Consider the following 25,728-nt stretch of genomic DNA (forward strand, 5'->3'; position numbering starts at 1 on the left):
AGCTACCAAACTCCAACCCAGTAGCCTTGACTCTTGAAGACAATTGTATAACAATGTAGATTACAAAGGGTGACAGTGTGATTGTGAAAACCTTGTGGATTGCACTCCCTTTATCCAGCATATGGATGGATGAGTAGAAAAATGGGGATAAAAACTAAATGAAAGGGTGTGAAGGGGGGTCTGATTTGGGTGTTCTTTTTTATTTTTATATTTTATTCTTATTCTGATCCTCTCTGGTGTAAGGAAAATGTTCAGAAATAGATTGGGGTGATGAATGCACAACTATATGATGATACTGTGAACAGTTGATTGTATACCATGGATGACTGTGAATATATCTCAATAAAACTGAATTAAAATAATAATAATAAAAATTAAAAAAAAAAGATATCCTTGGCAATTTGTATAAATTACTCCTCCCACAATCCTTGCTATTTACTTATACTAGACCAACCCCCTTCTGACTTCAAGGATCCAGGAAATGCAGAGTGGTGCTATTAACCTTCCAGAAGGCTTTGGGGGTAGGGATGTCTTGGTTAATTACTGCCTACAGGTGCTACAGATAAAAACATCTATAATTTGTTGAGTGCCTACTATATGCTCATACTATGCTGGGTGCTTAACAAAGTCAGAGCTCCATCTGAAGGCTTTTCCACATTCATTACATTACACAGGCTTTTCTCCACTGTGAATTTTATTGTCAAGATCTGAGCTCTGATTAAAGGTCTTTGAACATTCATTGCATTCATAGGTTTTCTTTCTATTATGAATTCTTTGATGCTGGATAAGTTGTGAGCTCCCTCTAAAGGCTTTCCCACATTCACTACATTTATATGGTCTTTTGCCAGTGTGGATTCTCTGATGCTCTATAAGGAGTACGTTCCAATTGAAGGCTTTTCCACATTCACTATACTGGTAAGGTTTTTCTCCAGTGTGAACTATTTGATGTCTATTAAGATCTGAGCTGCCTTGAAAGGTTTTTCTGCATTCATAAGGTTTCTTTTCCTTATGAATTCTCTACTGTAATGTTCATAGGGTTCCACCCCAGTATGAATTCTCTGGTGGGTAACAAGATGTGAGCTCTGACTGAATGCTTTCCCATAGTCATTACATTCATAGGGTTTCTCTCCAGTGTGAATTCTGTAATGTATAAGATCTGAGATTCAACTGAAGGCCTTCCCACACTTATTACATACAAATGGCTTCCCTCCATTGTGAATTCTCTGGTGCAGGATAAGGTTTGAGCCTCCCATGAAAGCTTATCCACATTGATTATATTCACAGGAATTTTTTCCACTATGAATCTGCTGATGTTGAATGAGACCGAAACTCTGACCGAAGTCTTTACCACAGTCACTACAAACACAAGGTTTCTTTCCTTTGTGAATTCTTTGATGCATAACCAGGTTTGAGCTTCTACTGAAAAACTTTCCACATTCATTATACTCATAGGTTCTCTTTATGGTATGGATTTTTTGATGCTAAGTCCTGACGTCTGTTTGAAGCTCTGGCCACATGCCTTGTACCTATAGGTTCTTTCCTCTGCAGAAACTCTTTGATGTATAACAAGTGGGCTCAGATCACAAATTTTCACTTTCTTATTACATTTGAGTTTTCCCTCCCCTATAAGGTTTTTTTTTTTTTTTTTTTTTTTTTTTCAGGGTAATGCTCACTTGGCTGAACCTTGTATCTTCAAAAGGGGACTGCTACAGTTCAGCCTCTGATGAGTTTAACTGTTGCCTCTCCAAGCTGTTTTCACATTACTAAGAATTTAGATCCCTGGGGTATTTGTTTTGGTTCTCCTGATTCTATTTCTTCAGAAATTTTCTTCTTTAGCTTTCATTCTTTCATCTTAGTTTTCTTTTCATTATCTGAAACATAAATTAAAAGCGCAAATGTTTACTTCCTCATGCTAGGAGAAAAACAAATGTTAGAAAGGGAGACAGATGATCAAAGTAAAACATTTCTGTGTTTGGGGTGAGCTTCTAAACTCTCAAAACTGGTCTTAAAAACTAGGAAAGAGAAATGCTTCGAAACTAAACTTAGGTCTCTATGGTCTATATGAGCAGTTCCTAAATTTGGCTGATCATCAGAAACACAAGGGAAAGCTACTGAGTCAGAATTTGGGTCCATTGTTCTCTCTGTAGACTCTCTCTCTCCAGCCTCTGGGTCTTGAAATTTCTTTTATTTGAAAGACCAGCCCTGGCTAAACTACAATTTCTTAGTTCCAGTTCCAAAATCTTAAAAAAGAGAATCTGTTGTCCCAGTTTAGGTCAAGTGTCAACCCCTACTCTAATCAATCGGGACAGGGGAGGAAGTGGGGTTGTCAGGGGTGGGGGGGATAACATAGGATAAACATGTTGCTGGGAGCCCACCTTTGTAAGTGAGAAGGACTAAGTGGATCATGAGCAGCCTAGATATTTCAAAAGTTATTTATTACACCATTTTTGCCCCAGAAGTGAGATCCTTAACAGTTTCATCTTCTTGGTCATTTAATGGTTATAATCCAAAGAGATAAGGAGATCCTGAAACAATCTAAGTCCAATCAAGGTTACTAGGACCCAGCTTCAGAGGGGCATGACAGGAATATGATTATAGCCAAGGAAAGGGAACTCAATCAATTTTATTAAACCCCATTGAAGAAAAACTAGGTTACAGTCTAGAAAAGATGGAGTAAGACAGTAAAATGTGCCTGTTGCCTCCAGCACTGATTCAGGGGGAGGAGGCTGACCCCAGCTGACTGGAGTAATCTGCCCCTTTGCAGACACCCCTATCCTTTTCCAAGAACAAGTGTCTCCACCAAGTGATCAAAGATGAATGACACTTGCATTTATACCACCCAGGTAACTCCTCTGGTTTGCTTCCATGCCCATCAAGCAAACTTCTGATTAGAATTTACCTTTCTTGATAGTTTTTCCTACAGAAAGAGAATAGGTTGACCAGCCCACTCAATTTCTGCTTCATTTGACAGTTGTATTTTCCCCTAATTTTCACATAATTCTCTTGTGATTTGGATAGCATCAAGTCCATTTTCTTGGGCCTAGACAATTCCAGATAGGTATACTGACAAAATCAAATTTCTGAGCCTGGAAAGTAGAGAACCAACCCTGAAATCTGGAAATTACAGTATAAGGCCCAGCTAAAGAACTAGCTGGCCTTCCTGGACAAAATCTACATCTCATCATTAAGTGAAATTGTAATTATTTCCTTTTGGAAATCAGATTATTTCTAAATTCGTAATTCTGAAACTGGCATGCTTTTGTAATGTTCTTGTCTCTGACAATGCCCTGTTCCTAAGCTTCTAATCTTACGTTATTCTTGAATCATTCCCCTCCTATGAAGCCCAATTAATTTTTTCAGAAAACAATGTCAGTCTTTCCCTTCTCATTTCCCGCTGACCCTATCCTTGTGGCTTTCTGGATTCCAGTAGATTATCATGAGAGTTAGTGGAGTGGGGTGGTTAAGAACATGGATACAGCCTGCCTGGATCTGCCTCTGCCATTTACTTGCTGCGTTACCTTGAGCAAGTTACTTAACCTTTCTGTGCCTCAGTTTTCTCATGTGTGAAATATGGACAGTAGTAGTACTTAATTAAGAGAGATTCTGAGGAATAAATGAATTAATACACATAAAGTGCTTAGAATAACACCTGGCACAGAGTTAGCACCAATAAACGATGAGTATTTTAAATTTTGTTACTTGGTTAGAAAAATTGAAACCAAGATTTTCCTGCTCCAATTCAAACTGGACAATGCTTTTAGTTTTCCTGTTTGAAAATCTTTAATTCCCCCTATTAGTTATTGTATAAAATCTCTCTTTGACTTTGAAAACGTTCCATAATCTGGACTTAACCTAGTCATCTGATCTTATTTTCCTTTACTCCAAAAGGACAGGGGTGCTGGTGTTTTTGTTCATTATTGTATCCCAGTGCCTAGAACAATATTTGGCATATTGTTTTCACTCAGTAATTAATTAGTGATTGGATGAATACAGCCTGTTCTGGTTTGCTAAAGCTGCCATTATGCAAACTACCAGAAATGGATTGGCTTTTATAAAGGGGATTTATTAGGTTACAAAGTTACAGTCCTAAGGTCATAAAAGTGTCCAAACTAAGGCATCAATAAGCGATACCTTCACTGAAGAAAGGCCAATGTCCTCCAGAACACCTCTACTAGCTGGGAAGGCAACATGGCTGGTGTCTGCTGGTCCTTTGCTCCTGGGTTGCATTGCTTTCAGCTTCTGATTCCAGTGGCTTTCTCCTTAAGAATTTGTGGATTCCTACTTAGCTTCTCTGGGGCAAACTCTGGGCTTCATCTCTTAGCTTAGCAACTTCAAACATCTGATTTCAACAGCTGTCTCCAAAATGTTTCTGGGCATTTTCTCTCTAAGTGTCTCTCTGTGTTGGCTCCTTGCTTCTCCCAGGGGCAATCTCTGGATTACATTTCTTAACTTCTCTCCAAAATTTGTCTCTCAGCTTCTCTGAGCTCCTTCTCTCCACAAGCTCTCTTAAAGGACTCTGATGATGTAATTAAGACCCACCTGGAATGGGCAGGGTCATACCTCCATAGAAATGATCTAATTAAAAGGTCCCACCCTAATCAAAAGACTAATAAGTCTGCTCCCACGAGATTGCATTAAAGAACACAGCTTTTGTGGTGGATGTAATAGATTCAAACCAGCACAGAGCCCAACACAAAACTGCTCCTCTAAATACCCTGTGTTCTTCTACCTAGCCAAGTCCAACTCTGCCTTCCAAGTCCAATTCAGGGTCCACCTCCTTTAGAAGGCCTTTCTAAGAAGCAGTATAGTGATGTGGTTGAGAGTATACATTCTGGAACCAGACTATTTTGGTTCAGTCACTCTCTGTGCAATTCTGGACATGTTTGTTAACTTCTCTGTGCCTCACCTACTTCATAGGGTTTCTACTACAGTTGATAATGATTAAATGAATTAATATAAAGCACTTAGAATGGTGCCTGCCACATTGTAAGTGCTAGGTGTTAGGGGAAACACAAAATTTAACTTTTCAGTATACACTGTCATATTTTTCCCAAGCTTAAAATCATTTGACTCTTTCCTCCTTTCTTTGTTCTCAGTTACTCATTCTTATATCTTTTATCTGTTTTGTTCCTCTCAACTCCCATATTATAATTCTGGAATATCTCATTCCCTCTTTGGACTCTTTTAAGTCTCAAAACTGGTCTATTTCCTGTCTTCCTCTATTATTTACCTGTCTCACTACCATGAAAGTACTTTTTCTAAAGTAACACATACTGTGTGAGTCTCTGATTTAAAGTGAAAATATTCTGGATTTGGGAGCAGTCTGATTTTAGGCCTCTAAATATGGTTTATCACATAGCAGATTTTAGATTTGTGCTCAAGTCAGCACCGTATTAGTTAAGTGTAGGCCTATATCCCTGCGTTTATTGCAGGACTTCTGATCAAAGAGGGTAGAGGAGATAAGGGGAGGATATAGATTGAAGAGGGAAAAGGCAGAAGGCCAAGAGAACAGAGTTGGTGCTAGAGGATTAACTAGATCTAGGATATTACTATAGCTAATTTCTGGCCCTTAACTCTTCCACCACTGCTAAGCCTGAATGCACCAGGACTGGAGAACATTTCATGAAGCACCTCAGTCCTACCTGTAAAGGGAGAGAATTTGGGGTGCAGGGTCCTAGTGGGCCTTAGGTAAAACGTAAAACTAAAAGATGTCTTACACCTTATTTGCAAGAGGAAGTATGTGTGTGTGTGCGTGTGTGTATGTGTGAGAATGGGGATTTGGCTAGTGAGCCTCTGACTTTTTAGAGAAAAGTTATATCAAAACAGGGAGCAGAGACTGTTCTGTACCCCAGAAGGACTTAGAAGTCTGTTATCCCTGCCTAAAACCTAAGAAGCCCATCCTGACATACCATCCAATCCCGGAGAATTTCATTTTGTGAAGGTCAAAAGTTTTCCATGAATAACCTTCCACTTGCTGAAGACACTCCTTACCCAGCGAGACCCAGTCTCCACTCTCGTGCACGTTCCTGCTTACAGGGGTCGCCTTGTGCGTGGACTCGTCGCCCAGACCCCTGGGGACAGCGCCCGAAGTTATCCTACAGCGTCTTTGGACACTGAAATAACAGTTCTCTAGATGCCTGGGTAGCAAGAGCCATCCTGCTGGTCCCCGGCTAGAAGCCAGCGGCGCCCGAGGGCTAGGGGCTGCGTAAGTGCCCGGGAGGGCCCCAAAGCTGCAGGGCCCAGATGATGGGGGCGCGAGTGGGAGCCCGAGTCGTGGGGGCCAGGCCAGACGAGTGACCCCGGCGGTGTGGCCAGATAAGCAGAACCGGAAGACCCGCGCCGGGCGCCCAGCTCTGCACACACGGCCCCTGCCCGATCTCATTTCCAGGCCACTCTCTGTCTTCCTCTCACTCCACGTTGCCTCCGCGGCCACTGCGCCCAGCCCCGACTCATCACTGGGATGCTCGCCGCGATGGCTTCCGGTCCAGATCCCCTCGGCCCGCAGCCAACCAATCGCCTGGCTCCACCCCCTGGTACTCCCGACACGCCGAATGGACACCGAGTTGAGTCCTCCACTTTTCCTAGACAAGCCCGAAGGGGGGCCACACTTCCGGCCCAGGTGAACCGACGTCTCTTCTGGGAGGGTGGGGCTCTTTCTGTCCATAATGACTGACCCTACAAAGATGAAAAGAATCCAGTCCCTGTCCAGAAAGAACTCATAGTCCAGTGAAGGCGACAAGTAAATAATAATTACTGTACTTTGATTATTACGGCCTGTGGGAGCACAGAGAAAGCATTTAACTGTATCTAGTTTATCAGGGAAGCCGCCCCAGAGTGATTGATGCCTGAATGTGAAGGAATTGGGAGACAATTTTAACGGTAGTTACGAAAATGGAATTTGGAGTTAGGCAGGCCTGGGTTTGAATTCCAGTTTATTAGTTGTGAGCCTGTGGGCAAATTACTTTGCCTTCCTAGACCTTAGTTTCCTATTTAACAATGGGGATAACAGTAGTCCTTATCAACTAGGACTGAGGCAAAGAACACAAGAAAAAATAGATGTCATGTGCTTATCATAGTACCCAACACCTAAGTGCTAAAAATAATGGAGCTAGGTAAGGAAGAAGGGGGCATTCTTGGCAGAGGAACAGCTTGTGGAAAGGCCATAGGGCAAGAAGGTGATGCTCAGGCCTTTTGGGGAACTGGATAGTTCAGATAGTTCAGGGATAAATGTTGGACTTAGAAGGAAGGAAAGATAAAACACTTTTCAGAATGCCCTCTCCATCTAGACCAAACTCCCCACTGTAGTATCACATGCCTCTCTTTTGTGACGCTTATCTGGTTGTAATTTTACATTTTTTGTGTGTGATTCTGATTAATCTCTCCTCTATTCTTTTTTTTTTCCTCCTGTACTATTCTTAACTCTATCAGGGCAGAGACTGTTTATTTTTGCTCACCCTTCTTGGTAGTCCCAAGTGCTTGATACATATCAATAAATATTTACTGAATGACTGGATGAATGGAGTCAGATCACTGTGCATGTGGTGTTAAGGCCTTGGGACTTCATGCTGAGATTAGTAGGAAGCCACTGCAGAAATTTTGAGAGGGAATGGGACTGTCAGATCTGTTCTAAAGAAAGATTATTCATGTTGCAGAGTAGAGAAAGGGTTGAAAAAGAGGTGGGTTAGGAGGCTGTGATAACAATACAAGCAAGAGGTGATGGTGGTGGCCTCACTTTAAATAAGGAAATCAAAAATCAAGAAAACTGGACTAAATGGGCAACTTATTGAATAATATTACCCTCCCCAATTGTACTAACACACTCTCTCTGCCAAGGTTGGTAGGAACAGTCTTGTTTCTTATGAAATATTTATATGGAGAAACTTCTCCTAACCCAGTCACCCCTGTTCCACAGAGGTTCTGATTTTCTCTCAGCGTTAGTCCTCCTGGAGTTTACTTCTTTAGCTGTTTAAGGCCTCATGAAGGCAAACTTTTACACTTTAGGCTCTTTTCTCAAAGTTCTAATGAAGGCTTTTCCCTAACAGGTTCATCTTAGTCTGTGGAATTCAGGTTTACAAATTGGACACTGCTATGTTTACTTCTACCAAGAAAGCTTTGAATGGGCCTTCATTTCCCATGAATTACCTGCTTAATTAAAGATTAAATCTTTTGTTCTCCCTCAGCCCCTACTAGACTGTAAGTTCCTCAAAGAACAAACACTGTCTTTTTCTAGCCCCATCTAATTATGGTCCCTGGCACATATTAGACTCAATAAATACTTGTTGAGTAACTTTTATTTCAACATTTCATGGTTGAAACATTTCCAAACTGTAACAATTAATTGTTTTCCTGGTTTTCAAAAGTCTGAAACATCCACTACAACTTAAGCTCTACGGGGGATGGAATGTAAAGGTTAATTTTCCATCTGGGGTCTTCAAGCAATAGTTAATTTTAAAAAGCCCAAGGCAAATCATATATTTGCCCGAAAAAGGGATAAAAACACCAATGAAAATATTGCTTGCTTTGGTCTGAAATTTTAGCACCTTCATATGATTATGTCATGCCAATCAGAACCATGATTGGTGGTTACACATGCATTTGAACGGCAAAAAATAAGAGAACAATTCCTTAATAAATGCAGATTGGTAAACAAAATCTTTTAAACCATAAGGCAGAGGAGACTACTAAAGAGAGCCTTGATGTTTAAAAAGTTGGAAACCACTGCATTAAATTACCTCCTAGTCCCTTTCAGTATCCGGTTACCCTTATAAACATCAACTCTCACTGTACAGCACTGTAAAGAAAGGTAAAGGAGTAAAATAGGCTTTTGGGAATAAATTCCCGGTTCCTTTCTTTTATAATAACAGAATGCTAAAGGTCTTGATTAGTTAGAATCTTGGATAACTCAAACATTTTAAGTATGTTTAATTTTTAACCCAGGAATATCACTGATTTACTTGGATTCATTTTGCTTCCCAAATAATTTAAAGATATTTTCATGTAAACAGATTATTAGTTCATGTGAGAGCTAAAATTTTTGAGGCAGGTGATGGAGGAAGGCAGGCTTCCAGAATGCCTGCACTATACATCATCTGTAAGCAGCCAGCTTTCAGTGACAGTGTGGATGGACTTTTCTACTTCAAGACATTCCACTTCTGGATGCCCCTCTGGAGAAGCCATAGCTCCTGATGCTATGAACTTTACCAGGCCATATTTTTTAGGATTGGGGTTAAGATATTTGCTCCAGGTCACAAAGCCAAGATGTATGGCAAAGTGTGGATTCAGACCCATGTGTGACTGCTTCTAAAGCTTGTGCTCCCTTCAGTATACCACATTGCCTTGCTTGAAACAGTTCACCAAACTAAAAGTTTTGACCAGGTCCTTGGGATACTACCATGGCCCACATCACACTGAAATCCCTGCTTTTAATGGTCTCCAGTTGACCGGCATTCTAAATGTCCACAGGCAGGGTTTCTCAACCTTGGCAGTAGTGACATTTTGGGCCAGATAACTTTTTATTGTAGGGAGCTGTTTTGTGCACTGTAAGAGACTTAGCAACAGCTCTAGCCTCTATCCACTAAGCTGTGATAGCCAAAAATGTTTCCATTGTGAAATGTCCTTGGGTGGAGGGGCCAAACTACCCCTGGCTGAGAACCACTGAGCTAGAGGAGAGGATGGAGCCAAAGGTAACTGGCATGACCCCTTTCCGGCATCTCACAAATTACTCCCATCAAGGAAAGCTGAGGTTGAAATTCTCCTTGACTTACATCGTCTCCTTCCATAACACTCTTATCTGATGACTTATTTAAATAATGATACAATCTATCAGTAGTACAGAATATAAGAAATATTTGACAATTGAATTTAATTGCACAGATCGGCAGGGCCTAATTACCAATATCAGTTATCAGACTAAATTATGATTGGCATCTTCTCAAAGTTCTGTTATACTTCTCAATCCTCAAATAAGCTGCCTTCAGGTAAAAACTTCCTGCTCAAGACAAAACTGCTCTTTCTCCAATCACCTCTGACATTTCAAATTAGATGCTTTCTTCTAACTCCCACCAACTCATCTCACCTAAGTGCCCTGCCCTGGCACTCAGTCTATTCCCCAAACCTCTTGCTTTCCTGCCTCTTGCTCTTTCATTTCCTGATACTACTAGTAGTCACTACTCTTTCTTGGGAAACACCTCCTCTGGTTCTTGTATCCTGGTCTTCAGCTATTAAGTTAACAAAAACATATTTTTGAAAGGAAGAAAAAGGGAAATATTTATAAAATATATAACTAAGGGGAAGAATTTATCCCAGAGAAAGATTTAACCACCCTAAAGTACTTAAAGCAGATTCATACTGGACCAGATAGTCAAGATTGAAATGGCTCATGAATAATTTAGTTTGGGGGTTGTTGCCAAGGTGATTTCTAGTGATTTTAATAATGACAGAAGCCCTAAGACATTCTCAAACAATTATATCCATAGGCCCATATTCCACTGTCAACTCTGAGGCAGAGAAAAGGCTGTTATGGCCAAGAGCTTTTCTGCCTGATTACACTTGTATATTTTCCATCCAGTAAAACCTCTCTAATGTTTTCCTACTTTCAAATGGTTTTTCAACAATAAAATCCTCTGTAGTACAATACGATGTGGTCTCCATCTGGCTTTTCCTACATTCATTAGGTTCCAGTACCTATCAGAGGAAGTCCTGTTTGAAGACTCTCTCACATTCCCCAAATTCCTTTCCAATATGAAGTTTCTGATGTTTAAGAAAAGTTGTGTACCCACTGAAGGCCTTCCCACAGTTGCTACACTCAAAGTATTTGTCTCCAGTGTGAATTCTCTGATGACTAATAAGGTGTGAGTTCTGAATGAAGGCTTTCCCACATTCAGGGCATTCATAGGGTTTCTCCCCAGTATGAACACGATGGTGTTCAATGAAATCTGAGCTACCCCTAAAAGATTTCCCACATTTGTTACACACATAAAGTCTTTCTCCACTGTGAATTCTGTGATGTCTCATAAGGTCAGAGTTGTGATTGAAAGTTTTCCCACATTCTTTACATTCATATAGTTTCTCTCCTATATGAATTACCTGATGTCTGGTGAAGTCTGAGCTGCCTTGGAAAGTTCTGCCACACTGATTACACTGATAAGCTTTCTCTTCTTTGAGAATTCTCTGCTCTTCCCTAAGCAACTCATCCTTGCGGAAGTTTTTCCCATTTTCTTCAAGTTTCTGTCCAGCATGAAGTTTCTGATGCTTAAGAAAAGCTGTACGCCAAATGAAGGTTTTTCCACATTCCTTACATTCACAGGGTTTCTCACCACTATGGATTCTCCGATGCTGAATAAGGAGTGAACGCTGCCTGAAGGCTTTCCCACATTCATTGCACTGATAGGGTTTCTCTCCAGTATGAATTTTTTGATGTGTAACAAGGTGTGACCTCTGGCTGAAGGTTTTCCCACATTCACTACATTCATAGGGTTTCTCTCCAGTATGAATTATCCAATGTCGAATTAGATCTGAACTTCCCTGGAAAGTTTTTCCACACTCCATACACCCATAAGGTTTTTCTTTCCTATGAATTCTCTGTTGTTCAGTAAGGTCCAAGTCAGGAGTATATGCTTTTTCACATTCTTGTTTCTTTCCGGTATGTAATCTCTGATGTTTAAGAAAAGCTGTGAGTCCACTGAAGGACTTCCCACATTCATAACAGTCGTAGGGTTTCTCTCCACTATGGAGCCTCTGGTGCTCTGTGAGGCGTGAACGCTGCCTGAAGGCTTTTTCACATTCATTACACTTGAAGGGTTTCTCTCCAGTGTGAATTCTCTGATGCGTGACAAGGTGTGAACTTTGACTGAATGTTTGCCCACATTCATAACATTCATAGGGTTTCTCTCCAGTGTGAATTCTGTGATGTACAGTAAGATCTGAGCTCTGATTGAAGGCTTTCCCACACTCATTACATACATAAGGCTTCCCTCCACTGTGAATTCTCTGGTGTAGGGCCAAGTTTGAGCTCCCCCTGAAGGTCTTCCCACACTCTTTACATTCATAGGGATTCTCCCCACTATGAATTCGCTTATGTCTAATCAAATTAGAGCTCTGATTGAAGTCCTTTCCACATTCATTACACATATAAGGTTTCTTTCCTGTATGAATTCTCTGATGTATAGTAAAGTTTGAACTTTGATTAAAGTCTTTCCCACATTCATTACATACATATAGTTTCTTTCCTGTATGAATTCTTTGATGTATAATCAGGTTTGAGCTCTGGTTGAAAGTTTTTCCACATTCATTACACTCATAGGTTTTCTTTATATTATGAATTTTCTGATGTTCAGTTAGTCCTGACTTCCGTTTGAAGCTTTGATCCAAGTTTTGATATCTGTGGAGTCTTTCTCCTAAAGAAAGGATTTTTTCTTCTTCATTACATTCCTGGCCTCTTTCTCCTGCAGTGGCTTTCTTGGGGATGAGATTCACTTCACTGATACCTCTCTCTTGGGAAGGGGTATGTCTTATTGCATCCTCTGAGGGGCTTACCCAAAGCCTTACTAACCTGTCTTCAGGGTTACTGGTTTCTACCAACCCACATTCTTGGGAGGTCTGTCTTTGGAGTCTTTCTGATTCAGCCCTTGCCAAATCTTTTTCTTCAGAACTTTCCATCTTTGACTTCCATTCTTTCATCTTATTCTTGGTCTCAGAATCTGAAATGATAAGTAGATCATTTTATAATTCTTAACATACAAATATCACTTCTTCCCCATATTGGGAAAGCTAAGAGAGAACATACAAGGGAGGAACAAAGAACTTAGAAGGAGACTCCTCCCCCCTAAAACTGAGATTCAGACCTTAGTAGAGAGGTTGTGGCTACCACAGGAACACACGCTGGTATGTGGTAAAGCAGCTTGCCAGGGTGTGGGCTGGAGCAGGTCTGTGGGAGTGGCCTGCAGGGTGGTGGAGAAACTTCACTGGAGGTGGGCAGTCCTGAAGCTGGTCACAAGAAATGGCCTGTTGGATGGATGAGAAACTAGCTGGAGGGTATGGCCAGGCCCACTAGATTGCCACCAAGCTTTCCACAAGTTGATCCGCTGGTAGCCATACCCAAAACAAACAGGAAGAGAAGTTCCTTCTTTCTGTGCCCATGCCTTCTCCCTCCAGCTTCCTCTCTTTACAAAGTCTAAATCTTGTGCCAACTGGCAAAGGAGAAATGTTTACAGGGCCCAGCTCTAGTAACACAAGCAAAGCAAAGAAAGGTAGATTTGGAGCTGTGAGGTAATTAATTAACAACTGTTGCACTACCTGTTCTTCCCAATATATCACGGCAGTTAAGCAAATCTGAAACTACTTTCTTGGAATAAAAACGTTTAGCTGTCATTTCAATAGGAATCAATTCTCCTATTATCAGACTGGTATTTTTCTTTCTGGTGTCTTAATGAAATAGTGGCTATATATATAGCAATTTTATATCCTCTTGTAACTGGAAGGTAGATGAATTTATTGGATTTGGGTGTCCATATCATAAAATCTGTGACCTTGCCCAGCCACAAAACCACATTTTTTTAGCTCCTTGAGAGAGTCACCTTGGCCCTATGATATGAACTCTTTAGTTAATCTTCTAGAAGTAAATGAGAGGCAATAAAGCATAGTGATTAAGAGATAGATTATAGATAGAGCAAATTGCCTGGGTTTAAATCCTGGTTCCAGCACTTACTGGCTGGGACCTTGGCAAGTCACTGCAACTCTCTGTGCCTCAGACTCTTCATCTAAAAAATGGAGCTAATAATAGTACTTACCTCCTAGAGTTGTTATGAGAATTAATCTTTCCCTTGTGAGTCCACGAACTATTATTAAGTCATGTTCCCCTAGGACAAACCTCCATATCCAGGCTGAATTTCATTTAAATAACTTCAAATCAACTACTAAAAAGAACTGGCTTTGTCATTATCTTCCCCTAAGGTGTTTTTATTTATTTGATATTTTGTTCAAAATTCAGAAACAGATTATTGGAGTAAAGGCATTTCTCAAAACACAATGAAAACAATGAAAAAAATGACAAATGAGAGGAACTCCATCTTCAATAAAAGGGCCATGTACTGATATCTCCCAAAGCATCATACTCCTGAAAGGCATATTCAAGGATCTTTTGATTAGAGTGAAGAGAGCTAGGGTTATGGGGGGAGGGGGTTGTCACAAAGGAAGTGGGGCTTCCCTGTGGCAATCCAGTTTGACATCAGAGTTGCAGAGGAGAGGGCACTGAAAGGAGAAACCATGTTGACAGCCCACTTTAATTATCTTCCACGTGTCTCCTAGCTAAGAAACACTGGCAGAGGTGAAACAACATAAAGAAGGGAGGGTGAGTGTGACTGTAAAATTGTATCACAAAAAGCCTGTGATGAATTTTACCAAACTTTCCAAAAACAATTGACACCATTCCTGCTTAAACTCTTTCAAAAAACTGAAGAAAGGAACACTACCTAACTCATTTTATGAAGCTAATATCACTCTGATACCAGATGACGACACTACAAAAAAGGAAAACTATAGGCCAATCTGCCTAATGAATATAGATGCAAAAATCTTAAACAAAATACTTGCAAATCGAATCCAAAGGCACATTAAAAAATTATACACCACGGCCAAGTGGGGTTCATTCCTGGCATGCAAGGGTGGTTCAACATAAGAAAATCAATTAATTAATTCAACACATTAACAGATCAAAAGGGAAAAATCAAATGATCATCTCGATAGACACTGAAAAAGCATTCAACAAATTCAACATCCCTTTATGATAAAAATACTTCAAAAGGTAGGAATTGAAGGAAACTTCCTCAATATGATAAAGGGTGTATATGAAAAACCCACAGCCAGCATGGTACTCAATGGTGAGAGACTGAAAGCCTTCCCTCTAAGATCAGGAATGAGACAAAGATGCCCACTGTCACCACTGTTATTCAACATCGTGCTAGAAGTGCTAGCCAGAACAATTCGCCAAGATAAAGATATAAAAGGTATCCAAATAGGACAGGAAGAAGTAAATCTGTCATTATTTGCAGATGATATGATCTTATATTTGAAAAATCCTGAGAATTCAACCAAAAAGCTACTTGAGCTAATAAACAAATTCAACAGAGTAGTGGGATATAAGATTAATGCACAGAAGTTGGTAATGTTCCTATACACTAGTAACGACCTAACTGAAGAGGCAATAAAAAAAAAAATTCCATTCACAATAGCAACTAAATCAAGTATCTAGGAATAAACTTAACCAAGGAAGTAAAAGACCTCTACATAGAAAATTACAAAATTTTACTAAAATAAATAAAAAAAGGACCTAAAAAGGTAGAAAAATATTCCATGCTCATGGATAGGAAGACTAAATATTGTTAAGATGTCAATTCTACCCAAACTGATCTACAGATTCAATGCATAATCCCAATCCAAATTCCAACAACCTACTTTGCAGACTTGGAAAAGCTAGTTATCAAATTTATTTGGAAGGGAAAGGGGCCTCGAATTGCCAAAAACATCCTAAAAAAGAAGAACAAAGTGGGAGAACTTACACTTCCAGACTTTGAAGCCTACTATAAAGCTTCAGAGGTCAAAACAGCATGGTACTGGCATAAAGATAGACATATTATTCAATGGAATCAAATTGAGAGTTCAGAAATAAACCCCCAGATACACGATATTCTGGTTTGCTAATGCTGCCTTTTTGCAAAATACTAGAAATGGATTGGCTTTTATAAAGGGGGTTTATTTGGTTATACAGTTACAGTCTTTTTTTTTTTTTTTTTTTTTTAATTGGAAAAAAATTATATTTTGGAAGAACTCACTACATAAGGTGACAGAATTCCAAAATCAAATTACATGAAAATATACATCACAATTTCTTTGTACAATAGGTGAGAAAAATCTGCAGTGTAGAAGAATAGAGGCAAAGAATTAGGAAGGGCCAATGAAAGGGGTATGAAGGTAAATAGCATTTTTAATAGCAAACCCAGAAGTTAAGTAGAAAGCCTATAGCTCTGCATGCTTTATTTATCCAACCTTAACATTAGGCAACTGGAGGGCAAAATGAAACCAAATTAGAATATTGTATTGTTTGGTCTGAATTTCAATAAACTGAATTCAGAACCAATGCTTTTTAGTTCTCAGGGGTAATGATGGGTTCAAGAGCTCTCAACAGCCAAAAATGTTATTGCTACATCCAATCCAAGAGATGGGTGCAACTAGATTACAAAAAGGACGAAGCACCTAATGATGACCAATCTTCCGAAGTCATCATAAAAATCAAGTAATTGTTTATTCAGTATTTCAGTATTTGAACTAAATGATTAAGAACTTTCTGGCAAACAGAAGGGATAAAGCAAAGGGTAGTGTGTCAGAACAAGGAAGATACAAAAGTTAAGTAAGTGAAAAGAGTTTAATGAAGCCTCAATGGTTTAAAAGGAAATTAAATGGAAACTTTTAATCCTAATTGCTTTTCATCTGACATGCTTTAAGGAGTCTTGAAAAACTGATAAGAAACAATGAATAGGGAAAGAAAACCTGCTAAAATCTTTTAGAATTTACACGATTCTTATTCTACTACAAGAAAGCATTATTTGGTACAAGGTGTATTTGTGGATGTACATGAACAGTATATATATTATCCGGATCATGTTGTGCTATGTACAGGTCTTTACAATTCTTCCTGAAGGTTAAAACAGTTCATTAGAATTCAAAATGCGTAATCATCTGTAAGTTGGCACTTGTTAGGCTCTTGTCAGCATTGATAACTGGCATGTTTTATTGCAGCCCAGTTCCAGCCAGTGTTTGCCAACTAGTTACATCAGAAGTCCAGCAATAGGTGGGTAGAGTGCAGGAAAAACAGTGCCATGTTTCTCAATTGGAGACAATCAGGTATTTTAGAAGTGAGAACCCAGCTTTATATAGCATTAGCTTCTTCAGCAGGAAAAGGAAAATACTGATGATGATTCTCTTCAGAGAAAAGTAGAGAAAATGCAAGTCTTCCTATCTCCTGAAATAAGTGAAGTTACTAGCTGCTGAATAAATGTCACTCAAAAGCAGTCTCTTGACTTTTTCTTACGCAACGGGCAACTTTCCTTTTAAAGTCTCCATTTCTGTCTTCCCTCCATTCCTTCGCAGCATCAACGTTAGCAGGTGAGTCTCCATTAGGGTCTGCCAGCATAGAAATAACGCTAATCATGATGGTTTCCACGGTGTGGATAGGGAGCCAACGTTCCTCTGGCTTTTCATAACCATATTTATCTTCCCCAGGCTCATGAAGAATAGAAATGCACACATCACCATTTTTATCAACATTCGGATGCCAGATTTCTGTAATGAATTTCATTTTAGGAGGCCGGAGGGGATAATCTTTTGGGAAAGTAAGATGAGCCTTAAAAACACCACCTTCATAAAGAGTATCTGGAGGACCAATAATAAGGACTTCCCATCGGTAGAGATCATTGTCATCTATCAAACCTGCTGAAAAGCCTTCCACTGGATTTTTGTTGAGCTCCCTGGAGAGTCACAGCTTATTCTCAGTCATTTCTAGGCACTGGCCATAGACATCCCATGTGTATTCCCCCTTGGGACTGAAGAGGAATCATAGTAACTGCCATCTGCCCAAATTGCAATGAGGGCATTTGGCTCTGTTCCAAAGGCACAAATGCATGGAGAGCCTGAGGGAACCTGAAATTTGGAAAAACTCCATTTGGAACTGAAGTATTTTGGAAGGAAAGTGGCTGCTGTCAAACTGGACTGCTTGTTCCTTGTAGGGTCCTCGGCAGCGAAGACGTGCACTGTGCCATGGCCGCTGGACACACAGATGAATGAGGCGTCCTGGTTGAAGCTGATGCAATAAATGTTCACTGCCTGAGATCCTCTCCGTAGTTCCTGCATTAAAAGCCCTGATGAAGTATCAAATATTCTTAAAAGGGTCCCTTTTTCTGAGGCGGCTGCAATTCTTGTTCCCTGTAAGTTGAGGGCAACACAGCTCAGCATGCCCTTGTGGGTGGAATGTCCATAGGGTGCTTCTTGGTGCTGACCAGGTCCACAAGCTGCACATGGCATAAGTGTGTGCCCAGCAAGACCAGGAGAGAGTTGTTGCTATTTGGACACAAAACACAAAGACCTTCAGGACTACAGCAGGTCTCAAAGACGTGCAGCTGATGGGGATTGTGCGCGAACACCTTAATTATGGAATCCAAGACAACCACAATTCTCTCACCGCAATTTGACTGCTCTGATTTCTATAGAAAATTCTATTTCAACAACAGTCTTCTTTTTCAGGTTGTCCCATATCATCACTTTGCTGGGAGGATGTTAGGCTTTTTCCTACCACCAGCTAAAGCTAAAGTTGCAGCAAAATAATGGTTCAACATGGCCAACTCCTCTTTCTAGAAATTCTTGTTTCTCTTTGTCTTTCAGTGGATCAGTGTGTTACAGACTCGGAATCCGTTTTCCATCCCACATGCAAAGCATCTGGGTCCTGGCTGAAGCCTGCGCAGAGCAGCCCGTTGCCGTGGGGGGTGCACGGCAGGAAGGTCATGGCAACGCCTTGGTCCGCCTGCCGCGCGACACTCGGGACACCGGACGGTTGGGTATGCTCGGGCTGGCGCCAGGGCCACCGCGGCCGGAAGGTGCTGAGCTGAAGAGGGAGGCTGCCAGCTGTCTTCGCAGTAGCAGTGCCGACTGCAGCTCCGTCATCCTCCCCGCCAAGGGCCCGGGCTGGTGCCGGGACTTCCGAAGGACTGGAAGCAGGCTCTGGGGGCGGCTGGAGCTGGGTGTGCTGAGGAACCCGGGACCCCAAGACCGAAGCGCCGAAGTCGAAGAAGGCCGGGCTAGGGCGCGATAGCGGCTCCTCGTTGCCGGTTCGGGTCCGTTCGGTCCAGCTCTTCTCACAGCGCCTCACGCCCGGAAGGGGAGGGTACCTGGGCCGCCGCGGCGTGCACTGGGACTTCGCTCGCTCGCTTCCCTCCTTCAACCCGCCCGTCCGCCCCACTGGTGCCTTCCCCCGCCACTGCCTTACTCCAGTTACAGTCTTAAGGCCATAAAGTGTCCAAGGTAAGGCGTCAACAATGGGGTACCTTCACTGGAGGATGGCCAGTGGCATCCAGAAAACCTCTGTTAGCTGGGAAGGCAAGTGACTGGTGTCTGCTTCAGAATTCTGGTTTCAAAATGGCTTTCTCCAAAATGGCAGTGTCAGCTTCCAATGGCTGTCTTCAAAATGTGTCTCTCAGCTGCAGCTCTTCTAAAATGTCACTCTTAGTTGTTCTTTTTAAAGTACTCCAGTGATTTAATAAAGACCCACCCTGAATGGGTGGGGTAACACCTCCACAGAAATTATCCAATCAAAGGTCTCGCCCAGTTGATCGAGTTACATCTCCATGGAAACACTCAAAGATTTCAACCTAATCAACATTAATACAACTGCCCCCACAAAACTGCAGCAAAGAATATGGCTTTTTCTGGGGGACATAATATATACAAACTGGCACACATAGTTTACCGTTTTTTGATAAGGCCCCCAAACCCACTGAACTGGGACAGAACAGTCTCTTCAACAAATGGGGTTGACAGAACTGGATAGCCATAACAAAAAGAATGCAAGAGGACCCCTATCTCACACCCTATACAAAAATTAACTCGAAGTAGATCAAAGACCTCAATATAAGAAAGTATCACAAGATAATGTAGGGAAACATCTTCAAGACCTCGTATTAGGAGGTTGCTTCTTAGACTTTACACCCAAAACACAAGCAACAAAAGAAAAATAGATAAATGGGAACTCCTCAAAACCAGAAGCTTCTGTACCTCAAAGGAATTTGTCAAAAAGGTGAAGAGGCAGCCAACCCAAAGGGAGAAAATATTTGGAAACCATGTGTCTGATAAGAGACTAATATCTTGCACATATAAAGAAATCCTATGACTCAATGACAATAGTACAAACATCCAAATTATAAAATGGGCAAAAGATATGAAAAGACATTTCTCCAAAGAGGAAATACAAATGGCTAAAAAACACATGAAAAAATGTTCATCTTCATTAGCTATTAGGGAGATGCAAATTAAGACCGCAATGAGATATCATCTCACACCAATAAGAATGGCTGCCATTAAACAAACAGGAAACTACAAATGCTGGAGAGGATGTGGAGAAATTGGAACTCTTAGTCATTGCTGTTGGGACTGTATAACGGTACAGCACTCTGGAAGACAGTTTGGTGGTTTCTCAGAAAACTAGATATCGAATTACCCTATGATCCGGCAATTCCACTTCCTGGTATATACCCAGAAGATTTGAAAGCAGTGACATGAACAGACATTTGAACACCAATGTTCATAGCAGCACTGTTCACAATTGCCAAGAGATGGAAACAATCCAAGTGTCCTTCAACAGACGAGTGGATAAACAAAATGTGGCATATATACGATTGAATACTATGCAGCAGTAAGAAGCAACAAGGTCTTGAAATATATAGCAACATGGATGAACCTTGAAGGTATAATTCTGAGTGAAATAACTTAGACACAAAAGGAGAGATATTGTATGTTACCACTTCTATGAACTATCTGAAAAATGTAAAATCAATGTCTTATAACATAAGAATATTGGGGACCTGGTGATAGACAGTAGCTAGTGAGGGGGAATGATAATCTAGTATGTTCAGATATGTTGATGATGGTGAAGTCAAAGGTATGGTATGGATAGGGGTGACGATTTTTTATTAACGGGATTATAAGTATCAGGGCTCTATTGAAGGAGAATAGGAACGAAAGGGGTTGTTTAAAGGCATGTTTCCCACAGATCAGCATCACAAATATAGATAGGTGCTTGCATGTTATACTTCTCAGGTATGACACTAGCACAGAGAGTTGACAACAGAAGTGTACATGGGAAAAATCTACACACTGCATACTAGGGACTATAATTAATAGGAATATCATACTAGTCTTACACAAATACTAGGGACAAATAATTAAGGGCTGACAAGAGCTATGAGATGTTTTGGGTCATGAGAATTGTTTAAAACGGAGAGTGATGAGGATTGTACAACTAAGTGATGATAATGTGAGATATGGATAGATTATTGTGGAATAACATATGCTATATGTACTTAGGTACCCCCTACTTTATAAGTCAAGCCCTTGATATTGAGACTTGCTCAGGTCAAACTTATGGCTGTAAAGAGGAGGTTTAGCCCACCTGTAATTATGCCTAGGAGTCACCTCCAGAGAACCATTTTTGTTGCTCAAATGTGGACTTTCTCTCTCTAAGCCTAACACTGCAAATAAATTCATCCAAAGTGGGACAGGACCCCCAAGATGAATGAGCCTCCCTGGCGATGTGATACATAGATTCTGGGAATGAGCCTGACCCTGGCATCAAGGGGTTAAGAATGCTTTTCTGAGCAAAAGGGGAAAAGAAAGGTAACAAAATAATGTTTTAGTGGCTAAGAGAATCCAAATGGAGTCAAGGGGCTGTCCTGGAGGTTACTCCTACGCAAGCTTCACCGAGATATGCCGAATGACCACAATATGATAAACTCAAGTCAACCGTAGTCCCGAAAACCTTAAAGAATACCCAGATCCCTATCTGAAACTCTATGAAAGTTTCACTCACCAAGTTTATTCGTCAGATACTTAAATCCTTCAGAGTGCTCCTATGCCAGCTAAGTCCCCAAAACCCAGAGGCAACAGCCTCTTCAAGAACATCAACTAGATGTGTCCCCTTTGCTCATAAAGTTGACACCTCTTTTCAACATGAACAGGTTAGGGTGGTCACTGCCTAGACATCCCTGAAGATCGGGAAAGTGATTAAACCAGAGGAAGGGGTAGCAACAGACAGGATGGAATTTAACAAAGGATTATGAATACTGAATCTTTATAAAATTTTCTTTTTCTTAGTTGCTAGGGTATTAGAATAGTTAGAAGGAAAGAACTGAAATGGTATCCCATAGCATCCTTTGAAATCTGTTCTATAGCTACTTGTTAAATTGTAATTTGAAAGCTGTATCTTTTTGTTTATATGTTAGATTTCACAATAAGGAAATAAGTGAAACTATGGTACTATAACTCATAATAACTTTGGAAATTTCCTATATACCTACTTGCTAAATCATACTTTGAAAGACATTATCTTTTCATATATATGTTGTATTTCATCATAAGGAAATAACTGAAACTGTGGAATTGTAACCTAAAATATTCTTTTAAATTTGCTCTCTATTTGTTAAATTGCACTTGAAAAGCTATCACTTTTATGTATGTTATATTCTGCAATAAAAAAATGTTAAACAAACAGAGGCACATTTGAAAAGATGAAGTCCCCACTTTGAAAACCTTTGAGTCTGTATTTTTCATATTATCTCCCAAACACTCTATTAATCTGTATCTGTGGATCAAGAAAAAGAAAACGTTTAAAAAAAGTATTAAACTTGCACATGTCTGACAGTAAAGAAGTTGACCATAAGTAATCTGATAACATAATAAACTATTAAATATTTTAAATATAAATATTAAAAAAAACCCTGTGATCTAAAGGGCTTTTCTTTGTGCCATACTGGTCTCTTGGAAACCAAAAACTGAAGGTGGATGTGCCTCTAGATTTGGTGAGAGGGAAATTGTGGCAGCAAATATCCATGAGAACTCTGAAGAGCCTTAGTTCAATTCCCTCTGCCTCTTCCCATACCCATAGTATTCATTAATAGGATGGATAGCCTGCTTCATTCATTGTTGAATCACAATCATCAGTAAGGTAACTTTGTGGAATCTATGCTTGAAATAATTTTTTTTTTTCAAGGAAAGAAAGGAAATGAGTAAAAGATGGATTAGGAACTGTGATGGATTGGAGTTGTAGGTACCCCAGAAAAACATGTTTTTAAACTTAATCCATTCCTGTGGGTGGACCCATTCTTGTGGGTACGAACCCATTAAGGACCTTTTGATGAGGTTACTTCAGTTAAGGTATGGCCTAACTCAATTAGGATGGAGTCCTTTAAGAGGAAGATAAAATTCATACAGAGACACACAGAGAGAAAGCCACAGAGGGAGAAGCCAGAGGCTGAACATCAATTAAATCTGGAAAAGAAGGAAGAGGCAGGAGAGGCTGTCGCATGCATCGCCACGTGACAGAGAGCCCAGGACCAAGGATCCCCAGCAGCCAGCCCCAGAATGCCACAGTCTTTGGGGAGAAAGCATTGCTTTGGTGAGGCCTTGATTTGGACTTTTTCCTAACCTCAAAACCATGAGCCATTAAATTCCCACTGTTTAAGCTGGCCCATCGCATGGTATTTGCTTGAGTTGTAAAGGAAACTAAAACAGGAACATACATCACAGAGGAATATCAAAGTAATTAATGGGAAGCATTCAGCAGAGAGTTCTTCTTTATCTCAAAAAATTATATATATACAAAATTGCTCTTTAAATAAAAACTCAAAGAAAAGATAGAACGATTCAAAGACAAGATTATAAAACAGTAAAAAGAAGTGTGAAAACACCTCTGAGATGGAGAAAGAGATTGAGAGGAAAGGGTAGCAACAAACAAGATTTACAAAGGTCTATGAATACTGAAACTTTATATAAATATAAATATATATATTTTTTAGATGTGGGGTATTGGAATAGCTGGAAGGAGGTAAATGACATGGTGGAACCTAGCTTATCTATCCTTTGGGATTTGCTCTATAGCTATGTGTTGAATTGTGCTTTGAAAATCTTCACCGAGGAAAACTAAGATGGCGGCTAGGTGAGACAGGGCAAAAAAACATCTCCGTGAAAAACACTAGATAAAAACCAGAAAGTGACCCAGAATACCGGTTACAGCGATGCGCCAGCTGGACAAGTTCTGCTAGTTCCAGAGGGGCCGTATACTTGGTGAAACTGGGAATCTGCATTCTGAAACGAGTGAGTAAGCTGGCTGGAAGACCTGTAGCCACGTGGCATTGTGGGGAAGTCAGGGCTTGGCGTTTAGAGACCGACTGGCTCTTTTTAAGAAAAAAAAAAAAAAAAAGGGAAAAACCCAGGAGCAGCTGCAGTTGCGGGAGTGGGAACCACGCAGTAAAACAGCAAGAAGGGGCTGGGCTGGCCTCTCGGTGTCTCGCCTGGACGATAGTCCGCTCCAGATACCCTCGGGGCCGGGGGAACGGAGGGGAGAGAGGGAAGCTGAAAGAACCCCGCGGCTTGCAGCTGGCTCCCCGGAGGGCTGGATAAACTCCTGCCCGGGGCCGTGCCCACAGCCCAGAGCCCCGTCAGTTGTCCCGGAGCTGGGAAGGAGGAACTGTGTGAGGAGGTGGGGGTTGAGATACCCCTTTCGGCCATCTTTGCTTCAGGCTGAGAGTGCCGCTGCACAGACCGGCGGTCCAGGGCTTCCCTTGAGGGACGGCGTGCACTGGTGACGTGGCATGGCATTCCCTCGGCTGAGCTCCTGGAGGATCGCGGCTGGGAGGGGGGACCTGCTTGGAGAACCCAGGGACACTACACCAAGTCTGGTGGTTTGTGGATCAGCGAGAGAGAGGGTCTAGGGCTGAAATGAAATGAAGGCTTAGATTCTTGCGGCACCTTTGACTCTCCGTGAACCTGGGGGATTTGAATATTAAAGCTGCCCTTCCTCCCTGGCCACCCGTACACACATTCAGGGTGGACGGCTCCAGCAACACACCCAATCTGAGTTCTCCAACTGAACCCCACAAGAATCATTTCCCCTCAAACCACGGGAACAAGGTTGAGAACTGACTTGAGGGGTATAGGTGACTCACAGACGCCATCTGCTGGTTAGTTAGAGAAAGTGTACATCACCAAACTGTGTTTCTGAAAAATTAGATTGATATCCTTTTTTTTTTTTACAACTTGAAAGAACCCTATCAAGCAAAACAAATGCCAAGAGGCCAAAAACAACAGAAAATCTTAATGCATATGATAAAACCAGACGATATGGAGACTCCAACTCCAAACACACAAATCAAAGATATCGGAAGAGACTCAGTACTTGGCAGAATTAATCAAAGAACTACAATCGAGGAATGAAAACATGGCAAAGGATTTAAAGGACATCAAGAAGACCATGGCCCAGAATATAAGCGACATGAAGAAGACCCTAGAAGAGCATAAAGAAGACATTGCAAGAGTAAAGCTCTGAATAAATTGCCTTTGTTCTCAAAAAACAAAACAAAACAAAAAGGGTAAATAAAAAAATAGAAGATCTCATGGAAATAAAAGAAACTGTTGGCCAAATTAAAAAGACTCTGGATATTCACAGTACAAGATTAAAGGAAGCTGAACAACGTCTCAGTGTCCTAGAAGTCCACAGAACAGAAAATGAAAGAATAAAAGAAAGAATGGAGAAAAAAATTGAAAAAATCGAAAAGGATCTCAGGGATACGACAGATAAAATGAAACGTCCAAACTTAAGACTCATTGGTGTCCCAGAAGGGGAAGAGAAGGGTAAAGGTCTAGAAAGAGTATTCAAAGAAATTGTTGGGGAAAACTTCCCCACCCTTCTACACAATATAAACACACAAAGCATAAATGCCCAGTGAACTCCACATAGAATAAATCCAAATAAACCCACTCCGAGACATATTCTGATCAGACTCTCAAATACTGAAGAGAAGGAGCAAGTTCTGAAAGCAGCAAGAGAAAAGCAATTCACCACATACAAAGGAAACAACATAAGACTTAAGTTGTGACTACTCAGAGGCCACCATGGAGGCAAGAAGGCAGTGGCAT

The 25,728-nt window shown here is 40.8% G+C and overlaps 1 protein-coding gene and 1 pseudogene across 3 annotated transcripts in view; both read right to left on the minus strand.

Annotated features, from left to right (window-relative positions):
- Nucleotides 1-1,630: 1,630 nt before the first annotated feature.
- The window catches only part of ZNF594 (zinc finger protein 594), a 28,532-nt gene continuing 4,434 nt past the window's right edge, over nucleotides 1,631-25,728 (minus strand). The window contains exons 2-4 of one of the 3 annotated variants that reach the window (XM_037808324.1): nucleotides 12,843-13,002; nucleotides 11,086-12,698; nucleotides 1,631-1,871 (exon numbers count right to left, since the gene is read on the minus strand). In XM_037808324.1, coding sequence (XP_037664252.1) covers nucleotides 1,848-1,871; nucleotides 11,086-12,678 — 1,617 coding nt within the window. In that variant the 5' untranslated portion in view covers nucleotides 12,679-12,698; nucleotides 12,843-13,002 and the 3' untranslated portion in view covers nucleotides 1,631-1,847. Of the gene's footprint in view, nucleotides 1,872-6,715; nucleotides 12,699-12,842; nucleotides 13,003-25,728 lie in introns of those variants that run through there. The other 2 variants (XM_037808322.1, XM_037808323.1) reach the window with 2 other exon arrangements.
- Nucleotides 17,528-18,666, minus strand: LOC119513283 (annotated as a pseudogene).

The sequence above is a fragment of the Choloepus didactylus genome, chromosome 18 (assembly GCF_015220235.1).
Source record: "Choloepus didactylus isolate mChoDid1 chromosome 18, mChoDid1.pri, whole genome shotgun sequence".
In the NCBI taxonomy this organism is placed as follows: Eukaryota; Metazoa; Chordata; class Mammalia; order Pilosa; family Megalonychidae; genus Choloepus; species Choloepus didactylus.